The sequence below is a fragment of the Coenobita brevimanus genome, chromosome 65 (genome assembly GCF_032717465.1).
Source record: "Coenobita brevimanus isolate Jiangsu-jjx chromosome 65, ASM3271746v2, whole genome shotgun sequence".
Lineage (NCBI taxonomy): Eukaryota > Metazoa > Arthropoda > Malacostraca > Decapoda > Coenobitidae > Coenobita > Coenobita brevimanus.
The window spans coordinates 38,103,756-38,122,650 of NC_137018.1; the positions used below are offsets into that span (position 1 = coordinate 38,103,756).

The 18,895-nt window shown below is 38.6% G+C and overlaps 1 protein-coding gene across 1 annotated transcript in view; it reads right to left on the minus strand.

Moving 5' to 3' along the window:
* Positions 1-7,801: 7,801 nt before the first annotated feature.
* The window catches only part of LOC145405068 (uncharacterized), a 457,223-nt gene continuing 446,129 nt past the window's right edge, over positions 7,802-18,895 (minus strand). The window contains exons 20-21 of the mRNA XM_080276570.1: positions 8,858-8,995; positions 7,802-8,638 (exon numbers count right to left, since the gene is read on the minus strand). Coding sequence (XP_080132696.1) covers positions 7,817-8,638; positions 8,858-8,995 — 960 coding nt within the window. The 3' untranslated portion in view covers positions 7,802-7,816. The remainder of the gene's footprint in view (positions 8,639-8,857; positions 8,996-18,895) is intronic.

Genomic DNA, 18,895 nt, shown 5'->3' on the forward strand with positions numbered 1-18,895 from the left:
CTGCCTTCCCATGCAACGAAGGAGATGACTTTGTGGACTACTTCTGGCCTTCATGGATGACGAAATCGTGCAATTTGTCAGCGATGAGACCAATAGGTATGCAGCTAAGTGTGCAACAGAAGGGCTGGGACCTATTGGCTCACCAAAGCAAGTGTCGTGGTTGCCTGTAGGGATCAGAGAGCTGTATGTGTTCTTTGCTCTCATGTTCTTGATGCCCCATATCAAGAGACATGAGTTGGAGGAGTACTGGCTGGTTGATGACATCACTTCAATCCCAACATTCGGCAAGTACATGTCATGAGATCGGTTCCGACAGCTGCTAGGATACCTGCACTTCGCTGACAATGAAAACCCGTCCCAAACTGACCCTTTGTGGAAAGTGAGGGATTTCCTCAACAGGATTAGGGATCGATTTATGCGATTTTTCCGTCCTATGCAAAAAGTCGTCATAGATGAATCCCTGGTATTGTTCAGAGGACGTCTCAAATTCATGCAGTACATCCCCAGCAAATGCCACCGCTTTGGGATAAAGTTCTTTGTGCTGTGTGACTGTGAGACGGGGTATATCCTTGATTTCGTTATCTACTCTGCAAGCACAATGGACGTGGACAGGAACGACCCCCTTGGCTTCTCTGGCTCCGTAGTAAAATTGCTGATGGAGAGGTATTTTGGTGGGAATCATGTGCTGTACATGGACAATTACTACACAGCACCGAAACTCGCCAAATACCTGGCTGAACACGGCATCGGCACTGTACGGAGAGTGGCCAAGTTTCCCTGAAGCATCATCCTCATCCAAGGGAGATGTGCACCTGAAGAAGTCTGACAAGCTTCTGGCTATCAGGTGGCACGACAAGAAGGTCGTGAATATGCTCAGCACCATCCACAAGGGGGAATTGCAGAGAACTGGGAAGGTCAGCTACAGGACGGGAGAGCCAATCATGAAGCCAGATGCCGTCATTGACTATAATATCAACATGAGACTTGTTGATAAGTCGGACATGATGATTGGCGAGATAGACTGTCTCAGGAGAAACACCCGATGGTACAGGAAGGCTTGCCTCCACATGCTCGATATGTGCATGTTCAACGCCTTCCTCCTCTACAAGACACAAGTCGGGGGCATAAGGCAACCATCCCTGAGACAGTTCTCCAAGACTGTCGTGCAGCAGCTGCTTGCAAGATTTGGTCAGGTGACGGCATTGGTTCCGAGGCGACACTCTGACACACAATCTGACCGTCTTGAGTGCCGCAATTACATGAGCCGGCACCAGCTTGTGAAATTGCCTCTCACCGCAGGCGGCAGGTTTTCACAGGGCCGCTGCACAGCGTGTCACAACACCACACGGAGGCCTCGGGCGAGAAAAATTAGCACACACCAGTGCCAGGAATGCCAAGTCGCTCTCTGTGTGACTCCGTGCTTTGCCGAGTACCACTCTCTGAGTAAATACTGACAGTGACAGTGATATACAGTGATGCGACAGTGACGTGCTTTACCAATAATTGTATAAGGGATAATGTAGTAATAAGGGATATTTTGCCTAGAAAACAATGTAAATATTGACCAGTATAATAAGTGATTTGGTAATAAGAAAATCTGCGGCACTGCTGTGATTCTGTGATGCGACAGTGACGTGCTTTACCAATAATTGTATAATATAGTAATAAGAGATATTTTACCTAGAAAATTATGTAAATATGGCCAGTATATAAGTGATATGGTAATAAGAAAATCTGCGGCACTGCTGTGATTCTGTGATGCGACAGTGACGTGCTTTACCAATAATTGTATAATATAGTAATAAGAGATATTTTACCTAGAAAATTATGTAAATATGGCCAGTATATAAGTGATATGGTAATAAGAAAATCTGCGGCACCGCTGTGATTCTGTGATGCGACAGTGACGCAATATAGTAATAAGTGCAGTGTAAATATAATGTATATTGCCCAGATTATATGTAAAATAGTAAAAGAAGTTAGAAATAATGAAAACATCGCCGCTAACCAAACGTCAGTGAGCGTGTGATGCCGCAGTGACCTGCGGGCAATTACAGTGCCTTTTACCTACCTCAGTGAACACAGAGTGGGTGTTTATCGTATATGCAGTGTTCATATATGAGGCGTCTCGTGGACAAGGGGCGAATGCTCCTCTTTTTTTTTTTTTTTTTTTTTTTTTTTGTTATGAGCGTTTAAAGTTCAGGAATAGACGGCAGACATAGAATATTATAGAATAGCATGTTATTATGTATCATTAGAATCCTCTGGAAGAAGCAAATTTATACTGCAAAAAAATGAAACACACACACACACACACACACACACACACACATTAAAAAGGAAGTGAAAAGAATAATCCAAAACAATCCAAAGTTAGTCAGAGATTCAGTAGAAATAACTAAATCAATAGTAATCACTGGTATAGAAGAGGAAGAAATTAAAAACAAAATCACTAGAGACAAAAAGGAGATGGCAAATGTAATGAACTTACTGAAAGAAGTATCAGAGGAAATCTGTAGTAAAGACATAGAGGAACACAAAAGGTTAGGGAAATACGAGAAAAGCAAGACAAGACCTCTAAAGGTGACTTTCCAGAGTGTAAACACTGTGGAAGAGATACTAAAAAATGCAAAGAATCTTATGGAAAAAGAGGAGTTCAAAAATGTATGGATAAAAAGATGTCTAACACAAGAGGAACTGGAATTACTGAAAGAGAAAAGGGAGGAAGCAAAAACAAAAAATGAGGGAAGATCAGAAGAGGACAAGAAGAAATTTTTTTACAAAGTAATAGGATTGCAGGTACGAAAGTGGTACACAAACAGGATGGAAGAAAAAGGAGGAAGTTAGTAGAACCATGTCATGACAAGTATATAAACAAAATGATAAAGTTGATGTACTCAAATGTGGATGGAATGGTATCTAAATTACTAGAGATGAATGATTATGTCAGAGAAAATGAACCACAAATAATATGCCTAACTGAGACAAAATTAACACCAAGGATATCCAATGACATACTAAACTTAGAGGAATACAATATATGGAGAAGAGACAAATTTAAAAAAAGGAGGAGGAATTATAATATTAACTAAGAAAAATCTAAAAGTCAAGGAAATAAACCTAGATATACCATCACAAGTAGAAATGATTGCAGTAGAGATCGACACATCTGAAGGTAAAGTAATTGTAGCCAATTTGTATATGCCACCCAAATCAAACACATGGGAAAGAGACGAATATGAGGACCTAGCAGAGAGTACAATTCATAGTATAAGATCCTTGCTACATAAAATGGATGAGAAATCGGAAAGAATTATACTAACTGGGGATTTCAATACAAATATAAATTGGAATACTCTAGATATAAATAGCCAAGAAAGCTGCTGGGACCAAAAGTTCCTGGATCTCGTACAAGAGTTTTTCTTAACGCAACATGTGAGGGAAACCACTAGAAAAAGAGGACTTGATGTACCTTCAGTGCTAGATCTAATATTTACTAGGCAAGAAAATGACATTGACAGTTTAATATATCACCCTCCACTCGGCAAAAGCGATCATGCAGTACTAAATTATAACTTCAGGATAACATATGACATAGTAAACAGCACTGACAGTTACAAAAAGAGGCTAAACTATAAAAAGGGAAATTATCAAGACCTAAAGAAGTATTTCTTAGAAGTTGATTGGGAAAATGAGCTTAGAGGACAAGATTTAAATGCTGTATATAAAAAATTTTGTGAATTTTATGAAATAGGAGTCCAGAATTACATCCCACAGCACAAAGAAGCAGATAAGAAAATACAGAAATGGTTCAATACAGAATGTAAAAAATCTAAAGAAAGAATAGATTTGTTGTGGAATAGATACAGAAGACACAATAGTGAAAGGGCATATAATAATTACAAACAGGCAAGAAACGACTATACAAGAATAAGGAGGGAAGCCCAAAAACAGTTTGAGGAGGATATAATAAATAAAAGTAGTGATCAACCAAAGCTGTTTTACAGCTATATCAGAAGCAAAACCAAAGTAAAAGATATAATACAATCCATCACGGACAGGGAATCACTTATACACAAGAGAAAGATATTTGTGAAGCACTAAATAAGAATTTCCAATTAGTTTTTACAGAAGAAAAAATTTTGAGAGAGACTATGTGGAACACGCATGTCCACACATACTACCAGATATACAAATAGCAGAAAAAGTAATACAAGAGGAGTTAAGTGGATTAGACAGAGGAAAAGCAAGTGGTCCTGATGAAATTTCATGTTGGGTGTTACGAGAATGTGCAAATGAGTTAAGTAAACCATTATTTTTAATTTTCAAGAAATCTTTGAGTCAAGGGAAACTACCTGATATTTGGAAAAAAGTAAATATAGTCCCCTTATTCAAGAAAGGAAATAGACAAAATCCTCTCAACTACCGACCAGTATCACTGACTAGTGTTGTAAGCAAGGTATTAGAAAAACTTATAAGAAAAGCTTGGGTAAATCATCTAGAAAAACACAGTATGATAACAGAAAGACAGTTTGGTTTCAGAAAAGGAAAATCATGTGTTACTAATCTGTTGAGCTACTATGACAGAGTAACAAACACAATAAGGAAAGGGAAGGATGGGTGGACAGTATCTATTTAGATTTCAAGAAAGCTTTTGACACAGTACCACACCAAAGACTTTTATGGAAGCTGTACCATCAAGGAGGAATTCGAGGCAAACTGTTTTGTTGGATGCAAGACTTTCTCATAAAAAGAGAAATGAGGACAGTACTAAGAGGAAACTACTCATCATGGAAAGAAGTGACTAGTGGAGTACCACAGGGTTCGGTGCTGGCACCAATCATGTTTTTAGTGTACATAAATGATATAAACAGTAACACTGGAAATGAGAGCTATCTGAATATGTTTGCAGATGATGCAAAAATACAAAAGGAGAATTACTAGCACAGACTCTTGTAGGGAGCTACAAGAAGAATTAAATAAACTTCATGAATGGAGTAGTACATGGCAAATGGAATTCAATGTGGACAAGTGTCATGTAATCAAGTTTGGTAAAAGTGGAAAAAGACCTGATTGGGATTATAAGTTAGGAAATAAAACCCTATACACATCAGAAAGAGAGAAAGACCTAGGTGTGATTATCAATAACAGACTATCTCCGGCTGACCACATCAGCGAGAAGGTACGGAACATGTATACACTGCTTGCAAATATGAGAATAGCATTCACATACATAAATGAAGACATGCTAAAAAGGATAATAACATCATTCATTAGACCAACCCTGGAATATGCATCAGTAGTCTGGAGTCCTCATCTCAAAAAGCATATAGACAAGATTGAAAAAGTTCAAAGGGCCGCTACAAGATGGATACCAAGCTTAAGGGACCTAAGCTATGAAGAAAGACTAAATAAACTGAATCTACCAACATTACAGGAGAGAAGGAAAAGAGGTGACATGATAATGCTATATAAGTGCATATCAGGAAAGGAGAAAATAGACATAAATGATTACTTAACATATGGAGAAGCATCAGCAAGAGGACACTGCAAAAAACTGCATAAGAAGAGAGGTGATAAAGACGTAAGGAAATTCAGTTTCCCAAACAGAGCAATTGATCAATGGAATGCACTACCGAATGAAATAGTGTGTGCCAAAACAATTCACAAATTTAAGGATATGTACGATAAATATGGTCTAAGACACGGGACAATACGAGCTTGACTCATTCCTGTAAAGATACAATTAGGTAAGAACAATTAGGTAAGAACACAGTAAAACACGCGATGGTGTTTTTTCTGCATATAGTAGTTATTGTTCAATCAACTTGAAATTAATTCCTTTATTAGATGTAAATGAAACTAAGATACTGTGAAATTTTCAGCCAAAAAATCCTATAATTAATATTTTTCCTTTAATTATTAATTACATATTTTCCTCTCCTTATCGGCAACAGGTTGTTTTATTGTGTGTATGAAAACCATTATATTGTTAATGACTGACACAATGAATTTATGATACTCACCAACTATTTACAACTCCAACTGCACACCAAGATGAAGAGGGGGGAGGGGCTGATGGTTAGTAGTTGAGGACGTCATTGGAGTGTAAACAAAGCCGGGCTTCACTCACGTGCTTGGCGGGATGACTAGCGGTGGTGCTAGCGCGCGTCTGATAGGCTGAGAGGCGGCCCTTTAACTCTGACAGAGGGAGCCGCTCGCCCATTGGCTGGGCGCGTGCCGACATTCGCCCCTACCGCTCTGAAATCACAGACCCTCCCCGGCCTCCTCCACGTGTGCAAAACAAGGGAGATTGAACCTAGAATTCTGAACCCGCATGGGTCGGAATCGGGAAACGCTCTTCACCACGAGATTTTCAGTGCTTCCATCTATCGGAAACAATGCATAACTCATTTTTGATGGGGGTGGCGCATTCGCCCCTTGTCCACGAGACTCCTCATATGATTATAGTACTATTATCAGAGAGTGGTTGGCATTTGGTACTGGTGTGTGGGGCGTAAAAGTGATTTTACACCGCTCACTTCTAACGGCACTGCCCGTCCAGTGGAAGTCCAAAAAGTCATGAAACCTACATCACTGCAAAGCTGAAGGTTAGTACTTTCTAATGGCACCTTATTTTTTGCTCTCGCTTTATTCTGTGCAGAGTTATTAAGGTTTAAAGGTTTGTTTACATTTGGCTGGAACCCCCGCGGGAGAGGCCAGTCGGGGCAAAACAATGCCCGCGGTTAAAGGGTTAAGGAAGAGGATATTCATAAGCTCAAACGTACAGAAATGACTCTGTGGATGTGTAGTGCATCCGTTAAGAGGAAGGATGGGACTGGAGTGTACTGGTGTTGTGATGAAATGGGGTAGATTGAGATGGTTTGGGCATGCAGAGAGGATGGGGGATGACAACTGGGTGCAGAAAGTGAGAAGTGTGAAAGTTGGGGGTAGAGTTGTGAGAGACATTGAAAAAGACCTGAAACGAGGTCAGCATGACCTCAAGTGTGAGGGACTAAATAGGGAGAGCGCCAGAGACTGAGCAGGATGGAGAGCCCCCATTAGGTGACCAAGGCTGCTGCATGCAAGCATATTGAAGCCTTTTTAAACAAAACGACATGAAGATCTACATTACTGCCATTATCGTGCATTTTTTGGTTAGTCTTTGTATATGTGCACCTGAACTGGTTTCTGCTGATAGTGATAGTGCAAAATTTGTTATTTCTGATGGCTTTGAGGGATTCAGAAATGAGGCACTAATCAAGGAGTTAATCCCAGGTGGTAGTAACCACTAACTCTCCATCCCGTTCACCTCAGACCTCCATACCTCAAGCCCATCTCAGGTCTCTGTAGAGTATATGTTTCTGCCTTATTGTGCCCTTTTCATAGTTTTCTGTTAATGTAACCATGCCTGTGTGTTTCTGATTCTATCCATAACAGTGAGTGGGTCTAAATTGTTGTATAAGGGAAAATTTGGGTTTACAAGTGGGGTGCCCAGTACCAATTAAGATAAATTCCATAGTTCTGTGCTCTCGTTATCATGCAGTTTTGTTAACACACATTAGGTGCAGTACCAATTAATGCGCAATAACCAAAGGATCATTGTAAATAACAAATACTGCCAGAAATTGCAAATGGAGAGTCTAATTCTTATAATGTCTGACTCAGACTATGTGAACCAGGGATATCAGACATCATCATTCATTGAGTCACACATTACATTCACTAGGGATTTAAAAATATTGAATGTATGGTGAAATATTTTTTTAATTGTTTATGAATCACAATGTGAATATGGTATTTTCGACTCATAAACTTACTTCTGTTGCCCACTCTGGAGCCTCAGATACACAGCTGATCTCAGCTCACTCTCACACTTGAGAAGTGTAGCCTTGGGGAGTAAAGTCAGGGCTCTGGGTGACACAGCTGAAACAAATAACAATATTTCTTGACTCAGTCTTTTAAAGTAGTCCAGGTCTGGCAGACCAGAATGAGTCAAACTCAGTCTCCTTGACGACCTATTCATCCCATCTGTTGCGCCTTGGTCTGTGTGGCAATCAAACACTTGATTGAGGTGAATCTGACACTGTAACAGAAGATCGAACTGTTTAATGATAACTGTGTCCGAGTCCTTAGTTTCATTTAGCACTGTCAGACTGTGAAGCAGCACCGAACTGCAGGCAATGGGCACAAATCTAGCTGCCAGCTTGCTCACTCTTGGTCCTGGCAAAATGTCCCTACAGAACACAACTGCTTTGTCAGCTACCACCAACTTCTTCAGCTGATCCTGACTCTCCATTATGACTCTGCTCTGACTTTCTGAGATACCCTGGATGAGGCTAGTGGGTAGAAAGAAGGGAACATTGCCCTTGGCCTGCTGTGTCCCCAGGTAAGCCAGGAGAAACTTGAGATACTCCACTCCCCTTGCCATTTCTACCATGGCTCGACGCTCTCCCTCCTCCACTGACTGCAGGATACACAAGGACAGGAGGCGCAGACCAACTTCCTCAGGGCTAAGCAAACTTACGGTGAACTTTGTCTGGTGACTCAGGGTTTCTATAAGGCTGTTCAAGCACTGATGTCGAGCTGTGACATCACTTTCACTTTCAAAGAAGCCGTGAAGAGATTCCCAGTGGTACTAAAAATAAAAACATAAAGTAGTAAAAATGAATAATAGAGATAATAATTACTGCACAAAAGTAATAATCAAATAATACTGTACTGCTCACTGAATTATACAAAAATACATCACTGTTCACTTGTCATGAGAGAATATTTTATTGGAATAATGGTTAAACTTCAGTTCCATGCTACCCTACAATGAGAAGAAGAAGGGCTTGTTTGTCCAGTGGCTTACCACAATGGCTGGCCTGAGAGGGCGGAGACACTGGAGAACCTGTGTATCCCTGGCATTTGGATGGGCAGCAGCAGCCACCACACACTGACACAAGAACATGGCATCATCCACATCCAAAGTGACTTCACTACTGTCTTCCTGCAAGCAATTTCTCAGGTCAATTTCTCCACTGACTGTAGGTAGTACCCATTCCTTTCCCCCACCCAAATACTCAAATGCATATATAAATATATGAATGTAAAGTCACACACACACACACACACATGCATTATCATCACCATCATCATCCGATCCTGTATTGTCCCATGAGAAGCACAGGAGGCCGGGGCTAGTCAAGTTGGTCCTGACATTTAAATGACAGTGATCATACTCATTCATCCTGAGTGGCATTACATGAGCAATAAACCCCAACCATCCTTTGGATATAAACCTGCACAGGCACAATCCGATTGGAGTGCCTTAATTACCCACTGAACCACCAACCGCCATAATTTGGTTTTATGGTGAAGACAAGAGGAAGGAAGGAAGAGAGGAAAGGGCAGTCACTCAAGAGCAGCTCTACATCGAGTGAGTGGATGGTGAGCGCCCCCACTTACCAGCAATCATTATAAAAAAGCTAGAGGAACCCTCTAAAGAAATGTCACTGAGTGTATGTGTGATGTACAGCAGACCCTCAAACTGTATCGGGGAATATTATCACACATAGGACTGCACAAATCACACCACTGAAACCCATATTACTGTATATGACTAATGGTATGGTGTAATCACCAACTTCTCCCAAAGTCCTTCCTTTGGTCATTTTGAAAAACTTTCACCTCCTCCTGATAATGCAAAACATTCATTGTACTACATATACAACCTCTGGGAACATCACTGGGCATAAAATGGGGTTAATAAAAGTGTAAAAAGTGGTAAGTAGTGGTGATCACTCACCATGACAGGACAGACCAATGTTTTGGTGTTGTGGAAGGGGGTAAATTCAGATGATGATGTATCTACCTAGAGATATGTGAGGAACTAGAGCAAAAGCAGAATGTGATGAAAAACATAGCAGAAAGATGAAAAAGTACTTGGTGAGTGGCAGAAAGAAAAAAAAGTACTTGGTGAGTGGTGGCAATGGCATGAAAGGGACAAGAGAGAAGCAGCAAGCGATGTGTGTGTGTGTGTGTGTGTGTTCGTGTTCTTACCTAATTCTTACCTAATTGTATCTTTACAGGAATGAGTCACTCATACTGTCCCGTGTCTTAAACCTTTTTCACTGAATCAGAAAAAGACACAGGCAAAGAGAGAGAAAAAGATGATGACAAAAGCTGTACAGATATAATTGTGGAAGAAATGGGATTACAGAATATAGAAGTAGTAAAGACAATCCGACTGGGGAAGAAAATTGAGGGTAAGGTTAGACCAGTTCTAGTAACAATAGGAAGCGAAAAGATGAAATGGGCAGTTATAACCAAAGCAAAGACGCTGAAAGATAGCACTAAACCAGAAATAAAGAAAATAGGAGTGGCATTAGATATGACCAAAGAGGAAAGGGAAGAAAACAAGAAACTTAGAGATGAGCTGGCAGAAAAACGGAAAAACGGAGGAACATGGAAAATAAAGAAGGGGAAAATTGTTAGGCTAGAGGGTGAAGAGTGAAAGAAAAAGAGTATAAAAAAGGAGAAGGATGAGAATGAGAACGTACTTATAAAACTTATAAACATACAAGGTTTAACAAAAGCAAAAATGAGTGAACTAAGAGAAATAATTGATGGAAACACCATAATGTGCTTAACAGAAACACAGTTAAAAGTAAGAAACATTTTCATAGATGATATGAAAGTATATGAAAGCATGAGAGAAAAAGAAGAGAAGAAAGGAGGAGGTATAATGTTACTACATAAAGAAAATAAAAAGATTACACTGGAAAAGGTAGAAGGTATAAATAAAGATTATTTATATGTGAAAGGAGAAGTGTATGGGAAAGAGATACATATAATAACAGTATACTTCACAGTAAGTGATGATAACAAGAATAAAGCGTTACAACAAGAAATTGAAACACACTTAAATAAATTAGAAGACAAAGCAATAATTCTATTAGGAGATTATAATGGACATGTAGGATTCAAAGGCAAACAATGTATAAATAAAAATGGACAAAGGATACTGGAATGGATGGAGAAGTACAACTTGATAATGTTAAATGATGATCTAGACTGTATAGGGGAAGTGACGTGGAGCAAGAACGAACAACAAAGTGTAATTGATTTTGCGCTAGTAACAGCTAAGTTTTATGATGTATACCAGGAAATGATTATAGATGAGGAAAAAGAAATATTTGATCTATCAGACCATAATTTAATACAAATAAAACTTAAAGTTAAGGGGAGATCTAATAAAAATCATAAGAAAAAAGGGTGGGAAGATAGTACCTACTACAAAACAGAGGGAGGAAAAGTTATGGAGTATATAAAGGAAATAGAACAGAGAATACAAACAGAGGTCATAAGTAATATGGAAAAGTTGAATAAAATAATCAAAGACAGTGCTGACAAAAACCTTACAGCAAAATATAGAAGGAGGATAAATAAGACTGGACAAATAAAAGAAGAACCTTGGATGAATAAAAGTATTAGAGAGGGAATAAAAAAGCGAAAGTACTATAATAGACTTACAAGGAATGCTAAAACACAAGAAGAAAAAGAGAGGAATAAAGTTTTATATAATGAACAAAAGAAAAAGGTCCAGCTAGAAATAAAAGAGGCCATAACCATTCATGAAGTAAAAATAACAACAGAAATAACCCATGGAGAAAATAGAAGCAAAAAATTATGGGAAAATATAAATAAATTAAGAAAGAAAAAAGGAAAAGAAAAAAGGGAATTAAAGATATATAACGAAAATGGAGAAGAGTTAGAAAAAGAAAATATCAAAACAGAAATAGAGAGATATTGGTCAAAAATATACAACAGACAACAAAATGGAATAGATATGGTGTGGAATGAGGAGAAAAAAAATGAATACAAATGGATAGCCAGCAGAAACAACACTGGAAAAATTGAGATAAAAAGACAAAATAATGAAAATACAGATGAACAAATAATAACAATCCCGCAACAATTAGGGGAACATATGGACATGGCATTACCAATAACCAAGAATACATCATACATGGAAAAACCAGTAGTAACAACAATACAACTGAGAAAAAATATAAAGAAACTAAAAAATAAGAAAGTGCCGGGACCTGACATGCTAAAACCAGAATTATATAAAATCCTAATAAAAAGTGACAAGATAATGGACACAATGACAGTGTGTTTTAACGAAATAATAGATAAAGGAAAGGTGCCAAAAGAATGGAAAGAATCAAGAACTATGATGGTGCCAAAAGTAAACAGACCAAAAGCAAATGAATTAAGACCAATAGCGTTAACTAACATCTCATATAAATTATTCATGTCAACTGTCATAAAAGATAGAATAGAAGAGCATCTAAGGAATAATAATGAAATAAAGGAAACACAAAATGGATTTACTGAAGGAGGAAGAATTGAAAATAACCTTTTCATTTTAAAATATTGTATAGACAAAATTTATGAGCAGAAAAAGAGTCTAGTAGTAATATCAGTAGACTTTGCAAAAGCTTATGACTCAGTAAAAAGGAAAAAAATGATTGAAATACTAAAAGAGTACAAGGTGCAAGAAGATATAATAGAGGTAATAGCAGACACTTATACGGGGGACAGAACAACAATAGAATATGGCAAAGAAAATAAAACAGAAATAAAGATTAATAGTGGCATAAGGCAAGGATGCACAAGCTCAACCACAATATTTAAAATGATAACGTACTATATAATAAACAGGTTGGAAAAAGAAAGCACAGGGTATAACGATGAAATATTTAAAATAGCAGCACTGTTCTTTGCAGATGACGGGCTGCTACTAGCTCATACAATAGAAGAGGCAGAAAAAATAGTAGACAGTTTGATTACAGTCGGAGAAGAGTGTGGGCTAAATATAAATAAAACAAAAAGTAAAATCCTGATCTTTAACATGAAAAACAAACCCGAAAAAATAAGAGAGATAGAGGTAACAAATGAAACCAAATATTTAGGAATTACAATAAACGACCAGAGAAGATGCTTTAGAGTGCACAAGAGACGGATAATTGAAAAAGCTAAAAAGATGGCAAACATCACATACACAATTATAGCCTAAAGTGTAAATAAGGTACTAATAGGCAAAACTTACTGGAAAAGTGTGGTACTCCCAACTATACTATACGGGGCAAATGTACTAGAATTTACAAAAAACGAAATAGAGGAACTACAAAGAATTGAAAACAGCGTTTACCGATACATCTTAGGGGCACCAAGATATGCTCAGATACCAACACTAAGAGGAGAAATAGGGGCATCATGTATGCAGAGCAGAATAATGGAAGGTTATATCAAGTACTTAAAATATGGACTAGAAGAAGGTAAAAATGACTTAATTAAAAGAATAATGCAAGAAAAGATGGAAAGTAGAAAAGACCAGTGGATATGTACAGTAAAAACATACATGAGAGAAATAGGATTACAAAATAAATCAGTAAAAAATATTAGTATTAAAGACATCAAAGAAAAAGTAAAGAACTGGGACTCATCTCAATGGAAGAAAGAAAGAAATGAAAAAAAGAGTCTGGAAATTTATAAAAATTATAAATCAAATATAAAAGAAGAAAAAATATATGATAATACCATAGCATCCATAATATTATATAAAAGTAGAACAAATAATTTACCACTAAATGATATAGTCGGCCTTGCGCCCGCAAGCGCCTGTGGTGTGGCTCGCACCTGTTTACAATGGTGCCACGTTTCCTCAACTTGCGATGTGAAACGGAAGCTATTTATGTACAAGGCATCACAAATTCGATAAATTCAGATGAATAAAACTTACACTTGTGTATTTTGATGGATGAATCAACAGTAATCTAATTATGCATAAAATATTTATACAGTAACACAGAAACATGGCATACATATTGTACAGTGTTGCTAAAAGAAATTGTAGTCACTTTTAATGTTTTTTAGCGTAGTTTTAGGGTGGTTAATAATATTACAGTTATGGATATAATAGAATGAGCCTGAAAAAAGAAGAAATATGCCAATATCCAAAGTAAAAGAAATAATTCATATAATTCTTGTGAGTGGCAGCACTGACAGATAGCTTCCCTACAGAGAGAGAGAGAGAGAGAGAGAGAGAGAGAGAGAGGCAGGAGAGGGGCATGCATTGAATGCATTGTCGGCATCACTAAATATAACAAAACCAAATTAACAAATGAAAGCACAATTATAAATAACTTATAAAAGAATCAAAAGTACTCAGGGTGGCTCACATTTCCCGCCATGTGGTAGGTGAATCCAGCCCCCCCTTCCCCTTCCCTCCCTTCTTAATCCCTCCTGGGTGTCTCAGGTCAAATCCCCCTTCACACTTCCCCTCCCCCCTGGACCACCACCCCAACAAACCCACATCCACACTCCCACCCACACCTACACCCACACCCCACTACGTCGGGGTGTATGAATCAGTAACGTAACAAACCTCTCAGCAGACAGTAACTTTGACACTCCATCTACTACTAAATATAACAAAACCAAATTAACAGATGAAAGCACAATTATAAATAACTTATAAAAGAATCAAAAGTACTCAAGGTGGCTCACATTTCCCACCAGGAGAGAGAGAGAGAGAGAGATAACGGTATAGAAAACGTGGCAACACTGTAGACAGGTGCGGACCACACCACAGCCGCAAACGTGCGCGAGTCCTACTATAGGAAGAGATTTTCAGGGGGCAATATTAAATGTGATTTGTGTGGGGCAGCAGAAGAGAACATAAAACACTTTTTATTATGGTGCCCATTGTACCAGGAAGACAGGAATAAGGAAGAACACCTACAACAGCCATATATAGAAAATGAAAACAATTTAATAGGACAGTTACTGTTTAGTGAAGAAAATATAGGAAGAACAAAAGACTATTTATATAATATATGGAGGAAAAGAGAGAAATTAAGGAAAGAAAGAGGAATACGTTAACAAATAGCAAAGAATAGAAAAAAATACAAAACAAAACAAAACAAAAGACACACGAGCAAAACACGAGCTAAATACTAGAAAAATGAATTGACAAGAGGAGTGCCGATGAAAAGGCAATACTCCTCACCTATCAACTGAACTGAACTGAACTGTCTCCTTAAATTTATGAATTGTTTTGGCACGCACTACAGTAAACCCTCTCTAATTCAAGCCCGAATAAATCGGATACCAGTTAATTCAGATCTTTTTGACCGCCAGACATATAATTTTAATTCGGATAGAAATACAAATTAAGCGAGACAAGTTTGAACAAGGGTTCCTGCTGGGGAATTCCCGCCAGACAATGTCGCCTTGCCATGCTGCTCAGTTCAGCTCGAGTCTCTCTCCGTAACAGATGTGCTCTGAGTGGTCTCCATCCTAAAACTTGACATATACTTTGCATGTAAAATAGAGGGTTAGGTTATAGAAGCCCCATATTTTTCATTAAAAATATATTTAAAGATAGGTTATTATAAATATGTCTGCTGTAAGACACCCAAGACAGCGTGTTTACATATGATGTTGCCGACTGGACACATCAGTGCACCTAACCTAACCAACTAGTTTTGCCCCCTAATGTTAGGACTCCATATTATAATAATACAAATCATAACACACTGAGGTGGTTTGGCCATGTGGAGAGGATGGAGGGTGAAAGACTGACGAAGAGAGTGTATGTGAGTGAGGTGGAGGGGGGAAGAGGGAGGGGGAGGCCAAGGATGAGATGGAGGGATGGGGTGGAGAGGTATATGAGAGAGGGGGGTGTGAGCTGGGAGCAGGGCAGTGAAATGGCGGGGGACAGGGCGACTTGGAGGCGATTTGTTTGTGGCCACCCCAAACGGGATTGAGGCGTCTGGCAATAGATAGATAGATAACAGATAGATGTAGTAATCTACATTATCATAATACAACTCATAATAGATAGGAACACCAGTAAAGCTAGGTGTGGGAACAGGAAATATGCCAGCAAGCGTTATGCAAAAGAATGCCAGAGGGCACCAGAAGCGCTACATACACACAGACACATGCAAGCTTCTAACCCGTACATACGGGTTATACACGACACAAGCCTTCCTAGACAAGGAAGGAAAAATTAGAGAGTCAGAAGGGGGCTAGCTACAGAAACAAGAGGCGGTAAAGAGGAAAGGGGTCCAGCGAGAACTTACCTAGAATATATACGTTCCTGTGTAATACACACAGTGTTGAACTTAAACTTTCCCTCTGAAGATAATAAACTACAATCAAGACCTAGTATCCATCTGTAACTTCTCCTGTCTTCGATTACACGATAACAAAAATCAATCTTAAGATTTACATATTACAGGGTTAAGATTCACATATTATAGTTGGTGGCAGTAACGTACAAACCAACGCCAACAAACTATCACTTCTACAATCAATTAAACACAAGGGAGTATACAACCACAACGAATAAATCACAAGAAGAAACACAAATCAAGCAAACGAAGAGCAAGATACGACCATATGACCCCAACCCTCCTCTTGACAGCTGCCCCCCACCTCCGTCTCCATCACCGCGCTGACGTAGGAGTGAAGAGGTCAAGACGACGGCAGCAAATACCAGACCCCTCATTCACCACTCCCTCTTACTCATCCTTCTTCATTCAAGTTACTCATCGCTACTCATTTACTCATCACAGTTACCAGAGTGTGGTAAGTTGACACTGTTGTGCGCGTTTGCTGAGACAGCGTCACGTCAATCAGCGTGTGTCTGACACCACGCACCTCTAACCCACTGCTTGTTACTAATCTTTATTCACACATTCCTACTCATACTCATTTATTCTCAACAATTATTGAGTGGGAATTCGACGTTGTATGGTGAGGTTCGACTGTGACTGTGGCTATTTTGCACTGCAATCAACACTGGGATCACCAAGCCCTGGAGTTTCCAGGGGTAACATCAACACAGCCCTGGAGTTCCCGAGAATGAGATCATCAATCAAAACTGCACTTACCTCCCAAGAGCGACATCTTCTATCAACATGTCTTTGAGTCTCCGAAAGTGACGTCATCTGCCATTCAAGTGGGTGATTATACCTTACTAATTTCTTCCCAGTGCTTTAAATTAGGTACAATCACCTCCTTTACTTATTTATACTTAATACCTTTCATTTATTACCACTCATTTATTCATCTATTCAATTAACACCGTACCCTAGCAACATGAGTTTATTTCAGCTGACATGACAGGAATATTTTCGACACTGCTCGTGTTTGTGCCAGATGATACACAGTTGGCAGCCACTGTAGATCCACAATTATGAGAACAACAGGACAACACACCCACCCTACAAAATTCTCCACAGTGTAAAGATAAAGAAACAAATACATCATTTCTACATGATTGGGAAACTCCATCTGATGTAGCAAGTGAGGACTTTAGCTCCGCATTACATGTCTATGAAAATTTACTTAACAGAGTACACAGATCAGGTAAAACTTATTCCACTATTCCTTCACACAGCAGTAAAGAACTCCAAGAGAACCTAACAAAACAACCAACCAAAATGAATAATGAAGACAATGCCACAAACCAAACATCCCCAACTCATGTTTATGTTTATCATGAGAATAAAAACATCCCAAAATTCTCAGGAACAGATAAAGACCACAATGATAAATGTCTCTCATCAACCAATGTGATCAATTATTTGTTACGAGACATGTAACAGATGAACAGGAGAAAATAGCAATATTTTCCTCCTGGATTAATCAAGAAAGATGTCCGGCAGGTGATTTGCTCAGGTCAGACATGCTTCTTTGAGCTAAGACATATGATGAGTTTAAAGCAGAATTCCTGAAGAAATTCTCTGGAGGTATAAACTTTTTGCCAGGTATAATCCCAGAATTACATAAGATTGTGGATCTTGTAAGACAACATACAACAAATCCTGTATTAAGTGAAATAACAGCAGCTGTTTCTACAATTAAAAGAATATTATTAGCTACTTTAGAAAACTCAAACTGGATAACAGATGATGGCAAGATGTCACGAGTGCTTGTCGCAGACATCATTGGTTATGTAACTGCTTTGTGTAAATTACCTGATAGAGTTCTCAAGATAGCTAAGACAATTCCTTACACCCCAGGAATGTGGTTGCTATATTTTATGAACGAGGTAGAGATGGATTGTAGCAAAGCAGGGGTGACTGAACCACAGTCAAATTCTATTAGAATCAGAATGACAGACACAGTATCAGCTACAACTACCCAAAATAAAGAACAATATCGATCACGTCCCGAAAACAGACAGAACAAACAACCACACACTTCGATGCAGCGTTCTCACACACCAGGCCACAGGCAGTCGCACAAGTTTGCGCACAGTCCAAGCAGAAGCCGTGCCACAAATACCACTAAATATGGGAAGTCATCTGGAGGATCACATTCAGGTGATAGGTTCACTCTATGTTATTATTGTGTGAACCCAGGACGCACAAAGAATGAATGCTTTATCAAAACAAAAGAAGATAAACAAAAGGCACAAGGGTGTGATCCATACTGTAGGCATCACCGGTCCCAAGGTCACTGGACCAGCAATTTTAAGACAGTAGAAAAACTAGTTTCCATATTCAAATCGGAGGAAGGCCAAGTCATGACAAAAAATGATCAATCGTAAAGAAAACCAAGTATAAAATTCACATAGGAAGCATGTTGGGAAGTGAGTGAATCTTGATACCAGCTGTATATGAAGGTCAAAATGTTTCTTTGTTCTTAGACACAAGCTCTCCTGTAAATTTAATAACACAAGAAGAATTAGATAGGATTTTTAGAAATAAAAAAGTAACTTTTCTAGAAGAATCTGATTTAGACTTATATACAGTAGATGGCAAACAAATTATGGTAAAATGCATGATACGGTTAAACATCAGTTTCACAGAGACTAAAAGACCAA